The following is a 20,735-nucleotide window of genomic DNA, read 5'->3' on the forward strand; positions in this document are numbered from 1 at the left end:
AGGGTTTATTGTTTTAAATGTCATACTATAATGCAGTAGGCTATAATAAAACAATTAACATTCAACAAAAGATGCACAAGTAGATGCGCATGTGCTTGGCAGTCTATAATATGCTTTTTATAGCCATTTAAGTAAAACCTTGATTGATTTCTAATTCAAAATTCATCTTTATTTACTTCCCACGGCGTTAAATCGCATTTCTCCTCTTATATAATTCCCAATGTAACGGGAGTCATACTAAAATCCCGCGAACTCTCGCGATACCAGCATGGCGGAGCCGCGTTTCCCAGCATGCATTTCGATTCAGTGCGGAGGAAAATCAATTCGGCCATGTCGTGCTAATCCCGGGCTGAAAGAAAACGACATCGAACCACCGAAAAACAGCATTCAGTGCGATAAAACCTCACGTAAAGAAGAGCAGAGGAGTCGAGAAGCCGCGCAGGAGTGAATTCGAGCGGAAAGATGAGCGGAGGGACGCCTTATATCGGCAGCAAGATCAGTCTGATCTCAAAGGCCGAGATCCGATATGAGGGAGTTTTATACACGATCGACACCGAGAACAGCACTGTAGCTCTGGCTAAAGGTACCTACAATAAACACACTCAGAATTACACACATATATATACACAGCTACAGAGAACAAACAGAAGAGGATTATTTTGTAGCCCAGGCTAAATATACACACTATATATGACCCTGGAGCACAAAACCAGTCATAAGTGTCAATTTTGTGAAATTGAGATTTTTACATAATCTGAAAGCTGAATAAATAAGCACATAATAATAACAATAAAACACATATCTTCCATCTTTATTTGACTCTCTAACTCTTATCACTTTCTATTCTAATTTATTCTTCAAAAAAAGCCCCTTTTAGATTTGCACTCTATTAATCTACTAACTGCTTGTATACTAACTTCTCTATTCTTTATCTATTCTATCTGTTTTTTTTTATTATATAATAATAATAAATAAATAAATAAAACCTTGCTAAGTGTAGGCTAACTGAGACTTGTCATGGCACTTGCATATTGCCCTTTTGTTGATTTTGATTGCTTCCATTGCCCTCATTTGGATAAAAGCGTCTGCTAATTGACTAAATGTAAATATATGGTTTGTTATGATAGGATAATAGGCTGAGATACAACTATTTGAAAATCTGGAATCTGAGGATGCAAAAAAATCTAAATATTGAGAAAATCACCTTTAAAGTTGTTCAAATTAAGTTCTTAGCAATGCATATTAATTTGTGATGTATTAACAGTAGGAAGTTTACAAAATATCTTCATGGAACATGATGTTTACTTAATATCCTAATGATTTTTGGCATGAAAGAAAAATTGACAATTTTTACCTATACAATGAATTTTTGGCTATTGCTACAAATATACCTGTGCTACTTAAAACTGGTTTTGTGGTCCAGGGTCACATATATGTTTACACACAAATTAGATCTGAGAGCGTTTTAATACATTGATTTACTTTTAGATCTGGCCTAAATCAAATACAGATACTCAGAGATAAAGTAAACGTACTTACACTAACCTAACACCTAGAGAGAAACATGAAGTGGTGAGAATAATAACCAATATTACACATTTTGTCAATTTTAACATTTTCCTGTCTCATTTTCTCCTCTAGTGAAGTCCTTTGGCACTGAGGATCGTCCCACGGACAGACCGATCCCTCCTCGAGATGATGTCTTTGAGTACATCATATTCAGAGGAAGTGACATCAAGGACCTGACGGTGTGCGAGCCGCCCAAACCCACCTGCAACCTTCCTCAGGATCCCGCCATCGTGCAGGTGGGCTTCACACGTTCAGGTGTATCTGCAGAACAGAAGGCAGGGTGAATATTGACCTGTTTCGTTCTTGTGTTTGTGTGCAGTCCTCTCTGGCATCCACCGCTGGCCCCACGGCTCCTTCATTCCAATCGTATGCCCCGTTCAGTCGGGCCCCGTACAGCCAGTTCAGCTCCAGTCCGCTGGTACCCCAGCCGTTCGGAGCGGCGGTCACGGGTGGTGAGTTCACACTCGCTCTTGTAGCTTCCAGCATTGGAGATGGTGTTTTGAAGAAAATACACAAACAAAATTGATTTTTCCGAATTGTGGCCAAATATCAAACTAATCTCTGATGTGCTTTAAGGCAAGACGCTACAGCCAAGACCATGCACAAGTCAATTTTGAGCTATTTTGCTTCCATACCATGTCTTTTTTTTAACTGAGTGGAGAGAATCATTAGAAATACACATTTAAGTGTTTATTGTATTGCACTTTATCTATTTGCATCTGCACCAAAATGTCAATATTGCGGGACTCACTTGACGGTGAAACATGTGCTTTTGGTCTGCCCAATATTTAATGTCATGAGACAAAGGTTATTATCAGGACAAACTCTCAAGGACTTGTTTTATAAGATGAACCCAGAAAAACTTTTACAATTTCTTTCAAATGTAAATTTAAAGAATCTTTTATAGAATTTTATGTACAAAACTTTAATTTTTGTATTTTGTATTGTGTACCACTGTATTGTTTTCTAATGTGTAATCTTTGTTTGCCATGAAATAGCCTGTGAATTAAATCAAAATCTATTTGCATCTGCAGATTATCATCAATTACAGTTAATATCATTAAAGGCTATTCTTTCAAAACAAGGCTATTCTTTTCTCCACATCAGCAGCACTTGTGTAAAGCAAACTATAGAGTTTTGATCCTCTCTGTATTCTGAAGGTTTTTACAGAGGGGTTTGTTCACAAATCATTCATTGTCCACATCATAACATTTTATTTGAAAAAATATGGTTAACACTTTTTTTTATTGCTTTTTTTCTGATTTATGTAGTGATATAATCCCAAATTCCCTCTGAAAAAACATTTAATACATCAGCAAAATCAAAACATTTTGAACCTGGCTTTATCCAATGTTCAGATTTCTGCTCTGGAAATGTATGCAATTTGCTGCATATTTAGTTAAATAATGCCTCGTTTGCATATTTAAACAACATTTAAGAACTTGTAATACAAAACAATTAATGTATTTAATCAGTGGGAATATCTATTAGCCTTCTTAATGTTCTGTTAGTTTTATTATTATTTTTTTACTCTCCTCACCTGTGGTTTCTTGCTTGTCCTTATATTTGCCATTGTAATTGCCATTGAAGTGGCCTTTGCTGCTGATATGGCATAGAAAAGAGTACAAGTTAAGAGGACAGCTGGCCATTTTTGGATAAATACTGTTGGATAGACGGACAGAATATTCACAAGTGCATATTAAATTGCACATATTTAATGAATTAACGAATGTGCACATAATATGTGCCAAGAACCAGAGAAAATAAAGTCGACCCTTCTTGAGTCCTGCCTTGAAAACTTTACTACTGTTGCCATCGGCTATGTTATTAGATGAGATATTGCTCTTTTCAATCCTTTGCCAGACATTTTGCAAGTCCTGTGTGTTTGAATGCTCTTAAATGGAAATTTTCTGCAAATAAAGTAGCACTTACCTGGAGAGGATGCACAAAAACTTTTTTCCCTATTTGTTTAAATACATATTGAGAAGCGCAAATTAAGTGAGCATTGGTTAAGCAAGTGGTGGATCTTAAAGCATGTTTGGCTGTTACGTAAGCTTCATACGAGGGTTTTTTTGTCAGAGTGTGTGATGTGTTAAAGCCCACACTTAAAGATGTGCACTTCCTCCCCTCACAGGAAGCAGCTCAGGTCCTGCGTTCGGTAGCGAGGCGAGCACTACTGCCCCTCTGTCCCAGAGCTCTGCTCTTCCCCCGCACTCTCGCTCGCGGAGTGCTACCAAACCCGAAGGTAACACGAGAACCGACGCTAACATGTGAAGAATGGCTTTAGTGTGTTCGTCTTTTGGCCGTGATTATGCAGAATCACAGCATGTCTGAGTCGAGTGTCATTCTTCTCTGGTCTGTTAGTAGCTTAGTAACTTTGAAGTTTGTCTTTGAAGACAACATGAAATGGAAATAATACATTCTGGTCTTTGTTTTAATTAAATTGCAAGAACGTTCCCTATCCTTGAAACATCTTTTGTGTTGATGTAAGCAATGCAACAGAAATAGTATAGTATTGACTATAGTAATCATAATCCAATCAGCTCTGAATTGGCAAAAGTCCTGTTTCTGTGATGCACGTTACAGAAGTTAAATGCATTACAAATGGTGGTTATTTCATGTAGGGCTGTGATTGTCTTGCACATCTTGTCTGTAAAGCCGGTTCTGTGATTAGTAGTAAATCTTCATCAACTGCTTTCAGATGGAGCAGAATTTGCAACACAGAGCTGTAGTTCTCTGACAAGCTACGCCCAAAAAAAATTGCAGACGATATAATCGTACGATTATGAAATCTTTCGCAATAATGACAGCTGTTTGCGTAGCTTCTCAGTGAACTACGGCTCTGTGTAGTAAATTCTGCTCCATCTGAAAGCACGTGAAAATACCACATTTAATAACATGTTTTGAAATAAATCCTTCTCTGAGATGATGTGGATCTTACACAGAATAAGGCACGCAACATATTTCATAGTTTTCTAAGCAGTGATAAAAGCTATGTCGATTAGCAATGCATAATAGATATACTTAATTATAATCATAAGAACTCAAACCATATATTGCCGTAGTCGTGTGTTTATTAGTTACATTGAATCAGTGAAAGCAGTTAAATCTTATGTTTATTCAGCAACTTATAGGTATTTCCTGGATTTCTTCTGCGGGGTGTATTTGGACTTTCCGCGCGAGAGCGCCCTCTGGCCTTCGGATGGAGATTTACTACTGATCACAGAACCATGCTTCACTGAAAGATACGCCTAATCGCGATTTCGGTTTCATTTCAATTTATCATGCAGCCCTAATTTCATGTTGTCTTAAAGGAATAGTTCTGCCAAAAATGAACATTTTCTGAAAATGTCCTCACCCTTAGATCATGCAAGATGTAGATGAGTTAGTTTCTTCATCAGATTTGGAGAAATGTAGCATTGCATCACTTTCTCACCAATGGATCCACTGCAGTGAATGGGTGCCGTCAGAATGAGAGTCTAAACAGCTGATAAAAATATCCCCCTAATCCACAAGTAATCCACTTTTGTTTCTGGCTAAAATGCCTCTATCTGTACTACTTTCTCGTCTGAATCGGGAGAGAAATCCAAAACCAATATGTGGGTGGATTTTCAATGGGGGATGGACTTTTTCAGTGGATTATGGACTATTGTATTTCAGCCTTAATGGATTTGTTTCTTAGATCTTGCAGAGGATCCATTGGCGAGCAAGTGAGCAAGTTTTCTCATGAAGAAACCAACTCATCCGCATCTCAGCAAATAAAATACTAATAGATGAACTTCAACTGATGTTTACCGCGTTAAATGATACAAAGCTGCTCTGACGTTTTCCATCACTTAACCCTTGTCCGCTTTGTCGTGGTGTTTTTGTGAGTCTGAATTGCGTCCTCTCTTTCAGGTCGTTCCAGCCCATCTCTGGAGCCCTTGAGGAAGACTCCGACCCTGGAGCATGCGGTCCAGACGGCCTCGGTTGCTCCCCCTGCGGCTGCAACCAGCACGGCGAGTCAGAGAAGCCCTGGAACTTCCCGACCCGCTCTCAGCAGCCAGAAGTCTGCTGAAAACCAGGAACAGAAAGGTGAGAATCTGGCCATTGGAAAACATATACCTGAAGAAATTAGTTTTTCCACCTGCAGCCATTAATTGTGATATCTGTTGTTCAGCTACAGCATCTGATGCTCAGAAGGTTCCTCGGCCAGAATCGGACTCAAACAGGCCTGATAACAAAGACCCAAACAAACGGCAGTCTGGTGGTGAGTCACTTTATAATGCCTGTCCTGCATTGACATGTGACCCTGGTCCACAAAACCAGTCATAAGGGTCCATTTTTTGAAATGGAGATAAATGAGCTTTCCATTGATGTATGGTTTGTTAGGATAGTACAATATTTGGCTAAGATGCAATTATTTGAAAATCTGCACTCTGAGGGTGCAAAAATATCAAAATATTGAGAAAATCGTCTTTAAAGTTGTCCGAATAAAGTCCTTAGCAAAGCATATTACTAATCAAAAATTAAGTTTTGAGATATTTATGGTAGGAAATTTACAAAATATCTTCATGGAACATAATATCCTACTGATTTTTGGCAAAAAAAGTAAATTGGATCATTTTGACCATTTCTTCAGACAATGTATTGTTTGCTATTGCTACAAATATATCCGTGCTACTTATGACTGCTTTTGTGCTCCAGGGTCACATACATGATCACGATCAGGACCATAAACGGCATTTGTGATAACGGTTGTTTCTCTCTCCAGGCGGTGCTCCTCCAGTGAGAAAGGGCTGGGGCAGTGGTGGCGGAGGCGGCGGTCAGCGTGGGCGGGGCAGGTTTAATGGGCGTAGAGATGGACCAATGAAATTTGAGAAGGACTTTGACTTTGAGAGTGCCAACGCCCAGTTCAATAAGGAGGAGATCGACCGCGAGTTCCAAAACAAACTCAAGATTAAAGGTACTGTGTGGGAAAAATGTACTACTATGCTACATCAACACAAACCAACTGAGAAATATGTATCATTAAGTTTAATTTTTAATGTCACTCTGTGCTGCAGATGAGAAGAGTGAGAAATCGGAGAAGACTGTAAACGGGGAGGAGAAGACCGACTCAGGCGTGGAGACCCAGAACAGTGAAGGTAACGCTGATGAGGAGGATCCACTGGGACCCAACTGTTACTATGACAAATCCAAGTCCTTCTTCGACAACATCTCCTGTGATGACTCCAGGTAAGATCTCGTTAATCTGCGCTAATGTTTTTAGTGTGTTCATTAGGGCTGGGTATTGGCACAGATTTCATGATTTGATTCGACTGCAATTCACAAAACTCTCCATTCGATATCGATTCATTTGGAAATATTTCATGTACATGTGACTCTTTCTTTAGGAAACAAACCCTCTCATTAGGTACATTTAATATTAATGAACAACAGAGCCCAAATATTGAAGTTTAATTGATGTGGAATATGCTCCCACTTATATAAAGCATTTAACGTTAAGTTGGCAAAACATCAGTTTTATTTACACCTAAGCTGAAAACAGCATAGACCAAAAAATTGATCTTGGGATTTGAGAATGAATATCGGTTCATTAAAAACAGTAGTAGGCAATACAGTAATGCTACAATTGTCACATTAACTTGCTACAATGTTCAAGTCTCAGAAATAGTATCTCACTGTCTAACGTCTCTCTTGTCTCACCCGGTTTGAACGGTGTAAATGCTTTTGAGTGATTCTTCCTTAAGTGTAGTAATTTGTTGTGGCAAAGTTTAGAAGTAACTGTGAATGAATCATCTAATAGGCATGCACTCTTCTGTCTTTTCTAGAAAGGAGAAATCAGGAGGTGCTTTTGGAAGGTGCAGTCTTTTTTATATATAAATGTTTTGACATGCTAACGTGTTTATGAAGCTACACTTGTGAATTCTGTGTAGTCGGAAGAATATTCAAGAATTTCAGACGGTGTCGCGCAGGATTATTTCTTAAAATAGAAATACGAGTAATTGTAAGTGGGATTTCTTAAAATGATTTTAAAAGTAACCAGTTATTACAAACAATTTCCAAAATGTTTAAATTAATTGGTCACAAAGTATTGAAAACCTGACCAAATGATATAACCAAAGCAACAAATATTTCACTTTGAGTTTTCAGGTTGCATTTTAGCCTATTACTAATTTTGTCACACATTCATACAGTGAAACCTTTCATTACAAATTTGTCCATGGCATCTTATAAAAGCAAGCTGTTTTTTTTTTTTTAATCAGACTCCAAATGTAGTTCACTCCAGGATTAATGTCATATAAACATGTTGCAGATTAGACAGGTATCCTGCCAAAGGTGGATTTTTGGGATTGAATCTTGCACAACAACAGTAGTGAGTGACACACTGTTGATTTGCTTTCTGATGTGTTTTTCGTTCATTTTCCTCTCAGGGAACGGAGGCAGACCTGGGCGGAGGAGAGGAGGATGAACGCAGAGACGTTCGGTATTCCTCTGCGTTACAATCGTGGACGCGGGGGTTTCCGGGGCAGAGGTGGCGGCATGGGCTTCCGTGGCGGTCGCGGGCGAGCGGCTAGCAGGGGCTCGTTCATGCCCTCCCGCGGGGGCGGCGGTGGATTCAGGGGCGGGTTTAGAGGAGGCAGAGGTGGACGAGAGTTCTCTGACTTTGAGTACAGGGTTAGTACTTCCTAGGTATTGGACCAATGGACCCTTTTTACATTTCTCAGAAGCAGTGGGGGAAACTTCTTTAGTGGTCTTATATTTTTCGGAACCTGTGACATTGTGTTCAGAATTATTTGATGAATAGAAAGCTAAAGAGAAGAGCATTGAAATCAACATAATGGAATGATTTCTGAAGGATTATGTGACACTGAAGACTGGCGTAAAGGCTGATGAAAATTCTGATTTGCATCACTGAAATATTACATTTAAAAAAAACATTAAAAATCTTTTGAACGGCAGTGTACGCACACACATTACATTATCTATATATCTAAATAAAGATAGACTATAGATATACAGTATATGATCCAAAGTAACTAGTAACTAACTACTTGAATAATTGTTTTATCCTATACTTTTTTACTCGTACTTAAGTAACTATTCAGACTTTTACTTGAGTACAGTTTTTGGGTACTCTACCCACCTCTGCTCAATGACGTTGACTAAATTAACCCCTTAGAAGAAGAAGCTCTCACAGTGCAACAGAAAGACAGCAACAGGACAGGACACGGGTAATAAAAGAATAACAACAATTAACCAAAAGGCAATGTACAAAGCAGCAAAAACACAATATATAATATAGACAACCATGTATATGTACAGGTCAAGTATGTGCAAATTAGAAATGAGAAAATAAAGATAAAATTAGTGAGTGTGGTGAATGGATAGTGTATTATAGTTGTGTGTTCCACATTTATTGTTCAGTGTTCATGAGATTAGGTATTGAAGTTCGGTAATGAATGACAAAATATTTTTCAATACTCGATGGTATCGAGGCACTTCGGCCGGTGCCTTAAAAGTATCGAAAATGAGCTTTCATGCGGTGTAACATTCATTCTAAATGAATGAAAACATCCTGCAAAGTTTTAAATCTTAAAGTGCACCGTGTATAAAGTTATTGTCTCTCAAAAGAAAGAGTCGACTCTGAATCATTGAAACGAGTCGTTTTTAAAACGAATACCAAATCGTTTCATTTTGAGGTCAACATGAATCAATAGCATATTGGTCTTTCAACGTTGGTCTGAATGAAAATGACACCAATCGACCAATCACCGCAGATTTTCCGCAGAAACTTACCCATAATAGGGGCACTTTAATGCCAAGGTAATATAATTAAAAGTATAATGTACATTAAAGGCGCAATAGGTGATTAGCTTCAGAAACGTTTGTTAGTATGCTGGTTGAAAGTCTCTTCACATCCCGATAGCAATCATTAAGTTAAGTGGTCTAAATGTATTTATATATTCTGTGGAAGGCGTAGGACCAAGAAATGTTGGTTTTGGTAATTGAACAATTAAAATTAGTTGAGAATTTACACTGGTTTATTGAAGGTAGTTGCCAAAGCAACATTTCTAAATACTAAAACCGAAAAAATTAATGCTTGTAAAATGTATATAAAGGCTCATAAATTTGCACAAAAAAAAAGCTAATTTAAAATGTTATAATTACTAAAATAGTACATAAACAATATTAAAATAACACTGGCGTTGGTACTAAATTGTTATCAGCCAATTAGAGATTTGGCATTATTTGTCTGATATTGGAATATCGAGCTTTCTTCTCCCAAATTAAACTTTCTACAACAATGAAAAAAAAAAAGTCAAATGATTGAAATATCTCTAAATTCAAATGCGTTTGTAGTATTCATCGGTTCTTTTGTGTCTGTGTGTTTGACATTTGTTTCAGAAGGAGAATAAAGTGGCGGCGTAGTCCAACCTGAAGACCAGATCACCCGAACAGCCAAGAATCTCCAATCATCACGTCTAGATTAACGCTTTGGTTTTGACTCCTGACTAACGGGAACTGTCTCTCTCTGTTTAACACCAGCGCAGGTGACACCTGCCTTCAGCTGGACACACAGCTTTGAGTTTATTTTCTCCTTTCTTCCTTTTTTAGAAAAAGAAATAAAAACATTTGCTGTTTTTTGGAACCGTTTGATCTGCATTCGATACGTTCGGAGGGGAGAATTTGTGTACAAAATGCTGTAAAACTTCCATGGAATGATGATGATGATGATTACTATTATTATTTGGTATTTTTTCATCAACCTTTAGTTCCTTTCGTAATAAACAGTAAGGTATTTGATAATATTCAGTTAGGTGTACAGAACCCCGCTGATACTGTGAGCGCTCCTCAGTCAATAGCTTTATTATGCCATGTTTATTTGTTTTCTAATATCTTTTGAAGCACCAAAACCTGTTCCAGAGGCTGAGGGGTTTGAGTCCGAGCTCTGCCACCCAAACTAAATAAACGGCCCGCTGGATTCACATCTATGCTCAACTGTAGGTGCTTTCACTTCATTTAATAGTTTCACATGGTTTGTAGTACTAGTACTTGTTTTTTTTTTAGTTCATTAGTTTATTTCAGCCCCCAAAATATCCATTTTTGTGGATAATCTGGTCAAGCCTCAGCTTCACTGTCTAGCAGTAGGTCACAAAAACACCCTGGTTTATGATTGAATGTATTGATGAATTCAACTCTTGTTTTTGTCCTGAAGTCCTCTCTCTGCAAAATGTATTTTGATATTTGAGTGCCAGTTGTTCTTGCCTTTTGATGTCAATTATGTAAATTTCTAAGAGGGCTTTTTGATATAAACTCGACACAAACCCTAAACGACGAGCCCCATCGCTGTTTAACGTCAAGATCTTCTGGAAAGATCCTGAAACCCTTTAAGAACCAGATTGGATGTGTCAAAATTGTGTCCATGTGCACTTTAAAGACAAACGACGCCTCACACATGATGTGGAGGCTAAATTTGATGTCATTTCATAATTTGATTTTTTTTTTTTTTTTACAATTTCCAGTATTTCTGTATAGATTCGCAAGGGCCAATGCATCGTGTAGCTCTTAAAAACTTTTGGCATCAAGTTTGATGCTCGGTCTTAACGGGAGGCGAGTTTCACCTGAATTAAGAGTCCATGAACCCGTCTATTGTGAATAATTCTGTTTCCTGTTTGATCCGCTTGTACGTTAACGTGTTGTTTCTGGCACCAGCTGTGTATTTCTCCGTTAATGGAGTGAAGTTTGATCCTGTCTCTCCTCTTTGAATGTCACTGAAGCACTAGTTTCTGCACTGTTAGATGGGAGTTCATTCTTTTTCGGTGTGCTTCATATTTTTGATTTGTGTTTCAAGGATCCAAAGACTGAATTACGGATAGCATCTGGAGGAGAAGTGCTCCCTCTCAGCTGGTTCTGCATTATTTTGTCTTGTCTATTCATAGTTTTCAACTTTACTTTTATTAGCTCAACCGCTCCCTTTAAAAAGCACTACGAATTGCAACACGCAGGCAGCTAGTGAAACGCAGTCTGAGCGATCACTCAGACCAGGGCATGATGGGACACCTCAGAGCGAGTGGCAGAGATTGGTGCTGAGCAGCTGAATTTGGACTGGAGTGAGATGTGAAGTGAATCTTAAAGGCCTGATGCCGCCATGAGGTTGAAGCGAACCTCGTCTGAGATGTTAAATTGGACAGAAGTGTAGAATGTGTCCATGTGATATTTGTGTTCAGAGCTCTGGAGGAATTTGATTGGCAAGTTTATGATCTTGTTTTGTTTTTCTGAATTTGAACAGTTGTACATGGTGTTCTTTTAGAGGGCTTCAAACGGGGAAAACTGAGGTTTTTATTCAACAAGAGAAATAAATAGTTGTTCAGTATCCTCTGTGTCCTTGTTTTTTTTTTGTCAATAAACATTTATGAAAAAAAACAATTATGTGCCATTAATATTAGTGAATCATTGGCTTGCATGAACATATATATTGTACAGCAGTTATTTATATATATTTAATTTTGAGTACAGACTTTTTATCTTTCACATAAAGCAATTGACATTTTTACTTTCAGAATCAAGAATATTTAATTTATTGGTCTTTTTATAGTTTCCTCATGGTATTGAAAAAAGTTCACAGTGCATTAAATTTAACACATTTTGACTTAAATGTTGAAAGTAACATAAAAATGATTAATAATGCTGTAGAATTGTTCATGTTATCCAATGCAGTATAAGTATTGCCAATAAACAGATGTTTTAAATTTAATTTATAGGATTTTTTTTTATTCTATTGGGAATATAAAAAAGTATATTAAGAAAATAAATTCTTAATTCTGAAAAAAAAAGAGAAAAGTCAATGCAACGTGAAAGCTAAAATGTTATTCTGTTCGTTCATAATTCTTTATTCAGAACATTATAACTAAAATATCACTGCAGTAATGTTATAGCTGCTTTAAATATATATATTAGTGCTGTCAAACGATTTATCACATCCAAAATAAAAGTATTTGTTTGCATATTATATATATGTGCCTACTATGCATATATAAATACAAAAACATGCATGTATATATTTAAGGAAAATTTTATATTTATGTATTAAATATTATGTAAATATTTTCAAAATATATACTGTATGTGTGTGTCTTTATACAAAATAAACATACACAGTACACACATATATATTGAGTAAACAAAAACTTTTATTTTGGATGCGATTAATTGTTTGACAATATATATATATATATATATATCAAAGTGATCAACAACAATGAATTTCTTGATTCCAGAAGTTTCAAAAACAGTTCAGATATGATGTTAGCTACATGTTGAAGATACTGAAGACTGTATTGATCTTTTAGGAGCCACATTTTTAGTATTTTTATTTGATTAGGTTATTTTAATATAACTTAATTGAAATATATTAATATTTGATTTAACTAAATATATGATATAATAATAATTATGTGAATTAACATAATATTCTGGTATTTTACATACCTTACGTTATGTACAGTGGTGATTTTTTTAATAACATTTCCTGTGTTCTTCAGGAAGAGTAAAGGCGTCAGTGACCTGCAGGCGTCAGTAATGAACCGCGTCGCGTCAATTAAACATCGGACCAGCAGAAGAAACGAGTCGCGTCGGTGATTTGTGAGATGTCTGTTGTTTTTGTTCCCAAGCGGCAGCGCGGAAAAGCGCAAATCAACCAGGAGACCATTCAAAGAGTGAGTGAACATGTCTCGGACACACAGTTCGCTTATTTACCAGAAAAATAACCATATTCTACAATCATCATCTGACAGCTGCACAGTCTCAAGACTCACGGAAGCGTCCGGGATATATCGATACTGATGTAAAACATCGATACTAAAGTGTGTTTGTTTACCAGTGACTTTATATGCGTACAATATGCATTAAATCGGACAAATAACCTATGTTTAGCGAATAATTGTGTATGAAAGAACTATTTTCTGTCGCAAGACAGAATCAATCGATCACAGAGAGCGTTTCCTAAAAGAAAGCATCGATGCTTTTAAGAACAATGCAGGAAAAACACGTATGTTTGAGTTAACGTTATTTCACAACAAACATATTAAAGTTATAGCTTTGTGCAATTATAGTTATTTAACATTCCAACCGTGTAAACAAAACTATAACCTAACGAAGGCGTACAAATATAAAGTTAAGTGGGTATTATTACCCATTTTACTGTTAATAATATAATACATTTCATAATTTGAATCGTGTATCGGTATTGTGTCGAAAACAAAATAAGTGGTAACTTATCGCCCGTCTAGTTACGTAACGCGCGCGTCTCGTGTTTGTCGAGTTTAAACGAAGTCTCTTTCAAGGTCTATTGTATTTCTATAGTCTTTGGTGTAACTTACGGAGACGCAGATATGAGCCTCGGGATGTCTTCTGACGGTTTTAGATACGGTCACCGGAGCCGCTCCGGTCTGTTCGGTGATCCGTCCGTTGAGATTTGAAATACGAATTCGCGCCACTTCTGTGAGAACGCGAAAGCTCCAGAGTTACTAAATACGCCTGAATCACTATTTACTTCAAATAATAGAAACACAGATCATTTAATACTTAGTATATAATCATTATTTTCTGGTGGACTCAAAAATAAAGTTTCAACTTTTAGCCTATAATTTCAAAGTGAGAAAAACACTAACTTAATATAACCTACGTTTAAAACAATAACAATTAAAGTTTTTGTTCTACAGCATTTACATTTAGTCATTTAGCAGATGCTTTGCAATCAAAATCAACAAAAGAGCAAAAATAGTCTCAGAATAAGCAAGTTTTATTTATATATATATATATATATATATATATATATATATATATGGAATAGAAAAAGAATAGAGCAAGCTGGGGCAGTAAGCCAAAACAAACAAACTTGTAATTATTATTATTATTATTTATGAGTTTAAGGGGTTTTACAGTATGGGGAATTCCAACAAGACTTCAAATCTAGGCAGTATTGACAATTTTGTTATTGTACATTTAAAAAAAAAAAAAAAATGCAAAACAAGAAATTAAATTCAAGAGTATAGTTGTTTACGTAATATATTTCAATGACTATGACATTAAAACCATGAGCTCATTAACATTCAGCCACTATATTTACATAGTAATACTTATTAATCTAATTGAAGACACCCTTAGCTAGTCACTTGTGAGGTCATAAATATGGAAATTTTAATGCAACAGACAGGTCATGAAGAACTAAATGGCATTGCTGTTTCTGATGCAAAAAAAATCTGGACCTACCAAATCAGAGTATTTTGATTGTTTGAAGTGTTTAGTAAAGTTAAGCTGTGTTTGCAGCTGCTGGATGAGAACGATCAGCTGGTGCGATGCATCACAGAGTATCTGCAGAAGGGCCGAGCCACCGAGTGTGTGCAGTACGTGAGTGTCATGTGTTATCTCTTCAGATGCTTTGGTGTGTTTGCTGAAGTATGTGCTTTATCGTCTCCACAGATACCAGCAGATCCTGCACCGCAACATTGTTTATTTGGGAACCATAGCTGACACCAGCACAGAGATCCAGCCGGAGACGCAGACCTCAGACGACACGGTCAATTAGATTCCCTGTTAACATGTTATAATAAATGTGAGGGTACAGTTGTTCATGTACATACAAGAGTTGCACCTTACATAATTGCTGGAAAATGTAAAATATATTAACTATATATTTTAATTATGATTACATGATTAACTACAGTTTACAATACTAATTATATATACAATAGTTAGTATTGTAATATAAACAGTTAATATTTAACATATGAATTATTTCTAAATTATAATTTTATTTTATATATACTTTTTCTTTTCTTTTTTTACCACAGAATCGCATTGGCTGAGAGGAAAGACACTCCAGATGTCCCTGTTGGCAAACATTATGTACATAATTTCATGTTTTTATTTCAATGCTTTGTGTAATAAATGTATAAACCACAATAAGCATGCACTTTTATATAAGCAGCAGACGTCCACAGATTATCTGTTTTTATCACTAATTATTAGTCTTAATTTGATTATGCTTTTAGTTTCTAATAAATTTAAGTTAAAAATGTTTCTGCAGAAAATGCTAATGAGATTCCATCTGGATCTACGTGTCATTAGAAAGTATTTACACCATGTTTTTATCTGCAATAATGAAAATTAGAATTACCAAACCCAACAACGAGGAGAAAATGTATGCAAAAGGAGTCAAAGATGAAATGATAGCAGATGATGTTATATATTTATTTTTTGCATTGCTGGTACACTTGGAAATAATCAGTTGCCAGCTCTAGTGAACAATAAGCAACATAAGCTAAGCAGTCGCCCCTCATGTCTTCGGTCAGGGCAACATCATTTATTTATTTTAAACTCCTTTTATTTTTTTGAAGCCACTAGTAAACCATTTTGACACAGCTGAGAAACGTTGAGCGTTACAGTCCAAGGTCATAGATGTTTAATCTTAAAAAAAATGCAGAAACCGTTTGGGAGAAAAACACAGACGAAGCAACGAACCTACATTTTGATTGTGCAAAGCACAGAACTATAAAAAGGTATATCTATATACAGCAAACGATTCTCTGTAAACATGGTATGTTAGTTTTCAGAAAACATGGTCATATCATAAATACAGGCAACATTGGCATCGGCAAACGTCACAAAATGAACATTCTAGGCTTTTCAGATGCAGCCCGGAACCACAGAAACCAACGGGAATCTGGGCTCAAAAAAAAACAAAAAACACTCCAATCCGACCATAACCATTTATTAGTGTTTATAATGGCGTATTTGGTAACCTCTGTAGAAAGATACACTTAAACTCTGTAGGAAAGAAAAGAAAAAATGTGCTTCACATCTTGGGAAAATAATGTTTTACTTAAGCCTATATTACGCTAACTTAGAGTAATGGTATAATGTGTAAGAAAATACAAAAATAAGATTAATACTGTCAATATTTGTACAAGAAATATATCATATTTGAAAGGAATACATGTTATTTTATGGGAAGTGTTAGTGTCGTTCTGAAGAAAGCCAATGGGAAAATGAACACATAAAGAAGGGTTTGTGTTTTTAATAAAAGGGTTTTTTCTCTTATTTTTCTAGATAGAACTACTACTACGGCTCCCAAACGGCATTTTTTTTTTAAAGCACCATATCCCCCCTCTAAACAATACTTTGGTTAGAGAAAATATCTGCAAGTGCTATTCAAAACAACATGGCACAAAGTTACTGCTAACATCCTTTTTTTTTTTTTTTTTTTTAATCTTTTTTTTTATCTCTCAGATGTTGAAAAAGTAGTGTATTTCTTTCAAATTACACCTCTGCTATGATTATTATATTTCTGCTGAGCCTGCTCAAAGCCTCTTCATAAAAAGTAAATTATTTATAGTTCTTGTTTCTTTTTTCGAGTCATTTACAAGCTATGGAACAGTAGCTGAGAGCTGCAGTCTGGGTCGTCCCACATGACATTTGGCAGTTACAGCTATTTAAACACAGTATCGTTATGTGGGACGTCCGGATCTTCGTAATGCGGCTGCGATAGTGCGCTGTGAGTGAGCACGGTGGCCATGCATATCGAAAAAGTCGTGTAAACTCAAAGCCGAACGCCGCCATGAGACTGAAGGCTTCAGTCGTGCCGCCAGTGAAATGGTCCGACTAGCTGCTGTTAACATGAATCATGCATCGTTTGGACAGCATGGAAGGCAGTTACGTTCTGTTTGGGGACGTTTGACACGCATCTGTGTACAAAAATGTTATTAACCACTATGTTAAATGCAAATTTCCCTATAAAAACACTTCTAGTTTACAAGGTTGGAGTCTAGACCAGGTTCACGGCACACCGCAAGATGAACAATCCCAGCTAGGTTTCTACGGCACCATGTTTTGATAATAAAATAACATCCTTCCGCTGCCCTGACATGACCGAAACCCCTTTATAAAGTCTCTTAAGTGGCGTCCCGTTTGGGCTCTGAACTCAAAGCCTTTAAATGCTGATCTGGGTTAACATCCTGAGCATTACTCAACCTCAAAATATGCAAAAAGGGTCAGCGACCTCTACCAGCACAGGTCCAGCTCAGTACTGGTGCAGGTACGAAGGTCGATGCTCGGGTTTGAGCGGGAAGGTTTTGAAGCCTTTGCTCAGGATCTTGTGCTGGGAAACCTGCTGCTGCTGCTGTTGTTGTTGTTGTTGTTGTGTGAATGGGAAGCCGGAGGAGATCCCAGAGGATGGAGGGCAGTCATTGGCTGTCGACCACACTGGAGACTGCAGCATTTGCATGGAATCGCCCCATTGGCTGGAGGGGATGGTCATCTGATAGAGGGAAGAGCTGGGATTGGGCATGGTGTTGGTGTGCGAGGAGTGCTGCCAGGGGGCTTTAGGGGGCCAGGTTTTCGTTTTGCTGTCCTAAAACAAAAAGAACACAAGATTTATTTACATTTGAATTCATGCATTTTATCCAAATCAACTTTTATTGCATCCAAGGTACATCCCTTGGATGCAATGAATGTCCTGGGAATCAAACCCATTATCTTGCATCCAGGGAATCAACCCCATGACCTGGGAATCGAACCCATGACCCTGGCATTGCTAACGCCATACTCTACTATTTATAGGTAAGTTTGTTATAAAGACAATGCCAATGCATAAGAAACACAATAGTGCAAGGGTCAAAGACAAATATTTAAAAATTATTTAAAAAATAAAAATCATTCCTTCACAACTTTATAACCTGCTCAAAATCTTAAAGTTCTCAGATCCAAACTTTAACACTGAATACAATATAAAACTTGTCTCAAGTTAATTTGACAGCATTTTAACAACATCAAGATTACATGTTCTCTAAACAAAAAACGCTGTTTTCAAATAAAAAAAACAAAGTATAAACAAAAAATATTTACAATAACAGCTGCATATGAGAAAACACCCACTGTTAAACTCCACCTCTTATTATGATGGAATATATGTGTGTTTATTAGTTGAAGTGGCATCAGAGAGTCATTAGTACCTGGTTACTGTCGTCACTGGTGTGGTGGAGCGGAGGAGAGGGCAGAGTGCACACTTCCTGTTCACCACAGCTGTGTTTCCTAAAAAACACACTCAATGTGAGGGACACACTCATCTCAAACACACCGTCCAGACGAATCATTTCGGATGAAAGTGTCTGATAAACAGATTAAATGTTTGTTACCGTCTTTGTTTAACAGCTGCTACCAGGTCAGGCCCAGAGAACATGGAGAACAGACTGTCCCCATTGGCTGAGGATGTCTCATCACTCGAGCTGGCCGAATCCCCCTGATTGGCTGACCAGCCGCTGTTGACCGCCTCTCTGCTCGAAAACAAACATCAATATCAACATAGAGAACTATTAACAGCAATATATACACTACTGGTCCAAAGTTAGGAATAAGTTTTTACATTTTTTTTAATTAAGTCTCTTCTGCTCACCAAGGCTGCATTTATTAAATAAAAAATACAGTAAAATGTGAAATATTACAATTTACAATAACTTTTTTTATGTGAAAATAAACTAATGTATTTCTGTGATCTGCAGCTGTATTTTCAGCATCATTCCTCTAGTCTTCAGTGTCACATGATCTTCAGAAATCATTCTAATATACCGATTTACTGCTCAAGAAACATTTCTGATTATTATGAAAACTGCTTCATATTTTTGTGGAAACCATGATACATTTTATTTTTCAGGATTGTATGATGAACAGAAAGTTCAAAAATTATTTTAAATCTTTTGTAACATTATAAATGTCTTCACGCAAAAATATTAAGCAGTAATGAAGTAATGATGCTGAAAATTCTGTTTTGATCACAGGAATAAATTACATTCTACAATATTCACAGAAAACAGTTATTTTAAAATTGTAATGTTTCAGAATATTACTGCTTTTACTGTATTTCTGATCAAATAAATGCAGCCTTGGTGTTAAAAAAAACATACAAATCTTAAAGTGATCCTTTTTTTCTCTCCATTTTTTTTGTTCCTTTTGAGAGTGAGGAGGACAATTTTTGGGTGAACTATTCCTTTAAATTGTTAAACTTGACCGAAAGTGTATGATCACAAAAGCAGCAGAGCAACTTGAGCAGGTATTGAGAATTTTGCTTTTATATGGATTCTCCTACTTCATCTCCGACTTGCACATAACAAGCAAAATTGCAACACTAACATTTGCTTTGCAGGTTGCAGGGGATAAACAATGTTGTGCAATACTAGTGTCTGTTGTGCAGGTGCACGATTATCAGCAGAGGATCATTAATGTAATTTACACGTCTGTCTCACTGAATGATTGCTAAATCTATTTTAGCATGCAAATTTCAGACAATTTTGTGTGCTTAAAAATTAAATGCATCAGAAATCAGAGCTATAGAAGCTTACAATTTTCACATCAAGTTGTAGTTTCCAAGTTGCACTTCAAGCGTAACTCTATTTCACTTTACTAAGTAAGAAGATGGAAACTGGACACTGAAATAATTCACGATGAGATGCTGTGCTGTGATTGGTCAATGCATCTCACCCCTCGCTGTAGTACTGTGTCCAGCCCCTGTGCTGCTCGTCTGGGTGTGGCCAGTTACTGCGGGTGTTGCTGGGTCGACGAACATGCTGCGCCTGTCGTTTCTGCTGCATGGCCTGATTGACCCCGGCAACATAACGCGCAAACTCTGGATCCGAGCCAACTGATGGAGAGAGAGAGAGTGAGTGATGCGTGTCGCTTTGTCCTGCTCTTTGTTTAAACTGTCCAGCACAGCAGAAACACATAATAGCGTCCAACACACACACACACACACACTAATGCACTAAAGTGACCTGCTGCATCACAGTAAACACTACATACACACACTCAAACAGTATAAAAACCATGGCATATTTACCAATGCCTAATGAGAAAACACTTTTGAATAAGTAACACAATTGTGATGTGACAACCCCTCTTATTATGTGCATTCAAGTGTTAGCATCTAACTAAAATCATTACATTAAAATAACACTGTCATTTTGATGTATTCTTTCAGAGCAATTCATTATAAAGAAAATATTTCAATAAAAGTAATGCAATTAATCAAGTGTAGATGGAGACATGAACACATCTCTGCTTTATGTGTGTAAAAACTACTGTGGCGGCTTCAGTCTTTCAATCCTCACCAGAACAAGGGGTCGTGGGCA

The 20,735-nt window shown here is 36.8% G+C and overlaps 3 protein-coding genes across 8 annotated transcripts in view; 2 read left to right on the forward strand and 1 right to left on the reverse strand.

The window, feature by feature from the left end:
* The first annotated feature begins 300 nt into the window (after nt 1-300).
* On the forward strand, nt 301-11,929 carry lsm14ab (LSM14A mRNA processing body assembly factor b). Of its 4 annotated transcripts, none has more exons than XM_079374755.1 (11): nt 301-583; nt 1,642-1,805; nt 1,889-2,021; nt 3,704-3,814; nt 5,467-5,643; nt 5,729-5,818; nt 6,323-6,514; nt 6,615-6,786; nt 7,383-7,412; nt 7,986-8,229; nt 9,961-11,929. In XM_079374755.1, the coding sequence occupies exons 1-11, from the start codon at nt 463-465 to the stop codon at nt 9,982-9,984; spliced, it is 1,458 nt and encodes a 485-aa protein (XP_079230881.1). In that variant the 5' UTR covers nt 301-462; the 3' UTR covers nt 9,985-11,929. The 4 variants fall into 4 exon arrangements, with proteins under 4 accessions (XP_079230881.1, XP_079230882.1, XP_079230883.1 ...); XM_079374756.1 differs by having other exon boundaries at nt 5,735-5,818; XM_079374757.1 differs by lacking the exon at nt 3,704-3,814.
* Nucleotides 11,930-13,147: 1,218 nt separating this feature from the next.
* On the forward strand, nt 13,148-15,624 carry ss18l2 (ss18, like 2). Of its 2 annotated transcripts, none has more exons than XM_079374761.1 (4): nt 13,148-13,271; nt 14,884-14,960; nt 15,037-15,169; nt 15,408-15,624. In XM_079374761.1, the coding sequence occupies exons 1-3, from the start codon at nt 13,203-13,205 to the stop codon at nt 15,140-15,142; spliced, it is 252 nt and encodes an 83-aa protein (XP_079230887.1). In that variant the 5' UTR covers nt 13,148-13,202; the 3' UTR covers nt 15,143-15,169; nt 15,408-15,624. The 2 variants fall into 2 exon arrangements, with proteins under 2 accessions (XP_079230887.1, XP_079230886.1); XM_079374760.1 differs by having other exon boundaries at nt 15,037-15,133; nt 15,408-15,519.
* Nucleotides 15,625-15,788: 164 nt separating this feature from the next.
* The window catches only part of garre1 (granule associated Rac and RHOG effector 1), a 36,617-nt gene continuing 31,670 nt past the window's right edge, over nt 15,789-20,735 (reverse strand). For both annotated transcript variants that reach the window (XM_079374763.1, XM_079374762.1), the window contains exons 11-14: nt 20,089-20,248; nt 18,750-18,887; nt 18,567-18,645; nt 15,789-17,965 (exon numbers count right to left, since the gene is read on the reverse strand). In XM_079374763.1, coding sequence (XP_079230889.1) covers nt 17,636-17,965; nt 18,567-18,645; nt 18,750-18,887; nt 20,089-20,248 — 707 coding nt within the window. In that variant the 3' untranslated portion in view covers nt 15,789-17,635. The remainder of the gene's footprint in view (nt 17,966-18,566; nt 18,646-18,749; nt 18,888-20,088; nt 20,249-20,735) is intronic.

The sequence above is a fragment of the Barbus barbus genome, assembly GCF_936440315.1.
Source record: "Barbus barbus genome assembly, chromosome: 23".
NCBI classification, from domain to species: domain Eukaryota; kingdom Metazoa; phylum Chordata; class Actinopteri; order Cypriniformes; family Cyprinidae; genus Barbus; species Barbus barbus.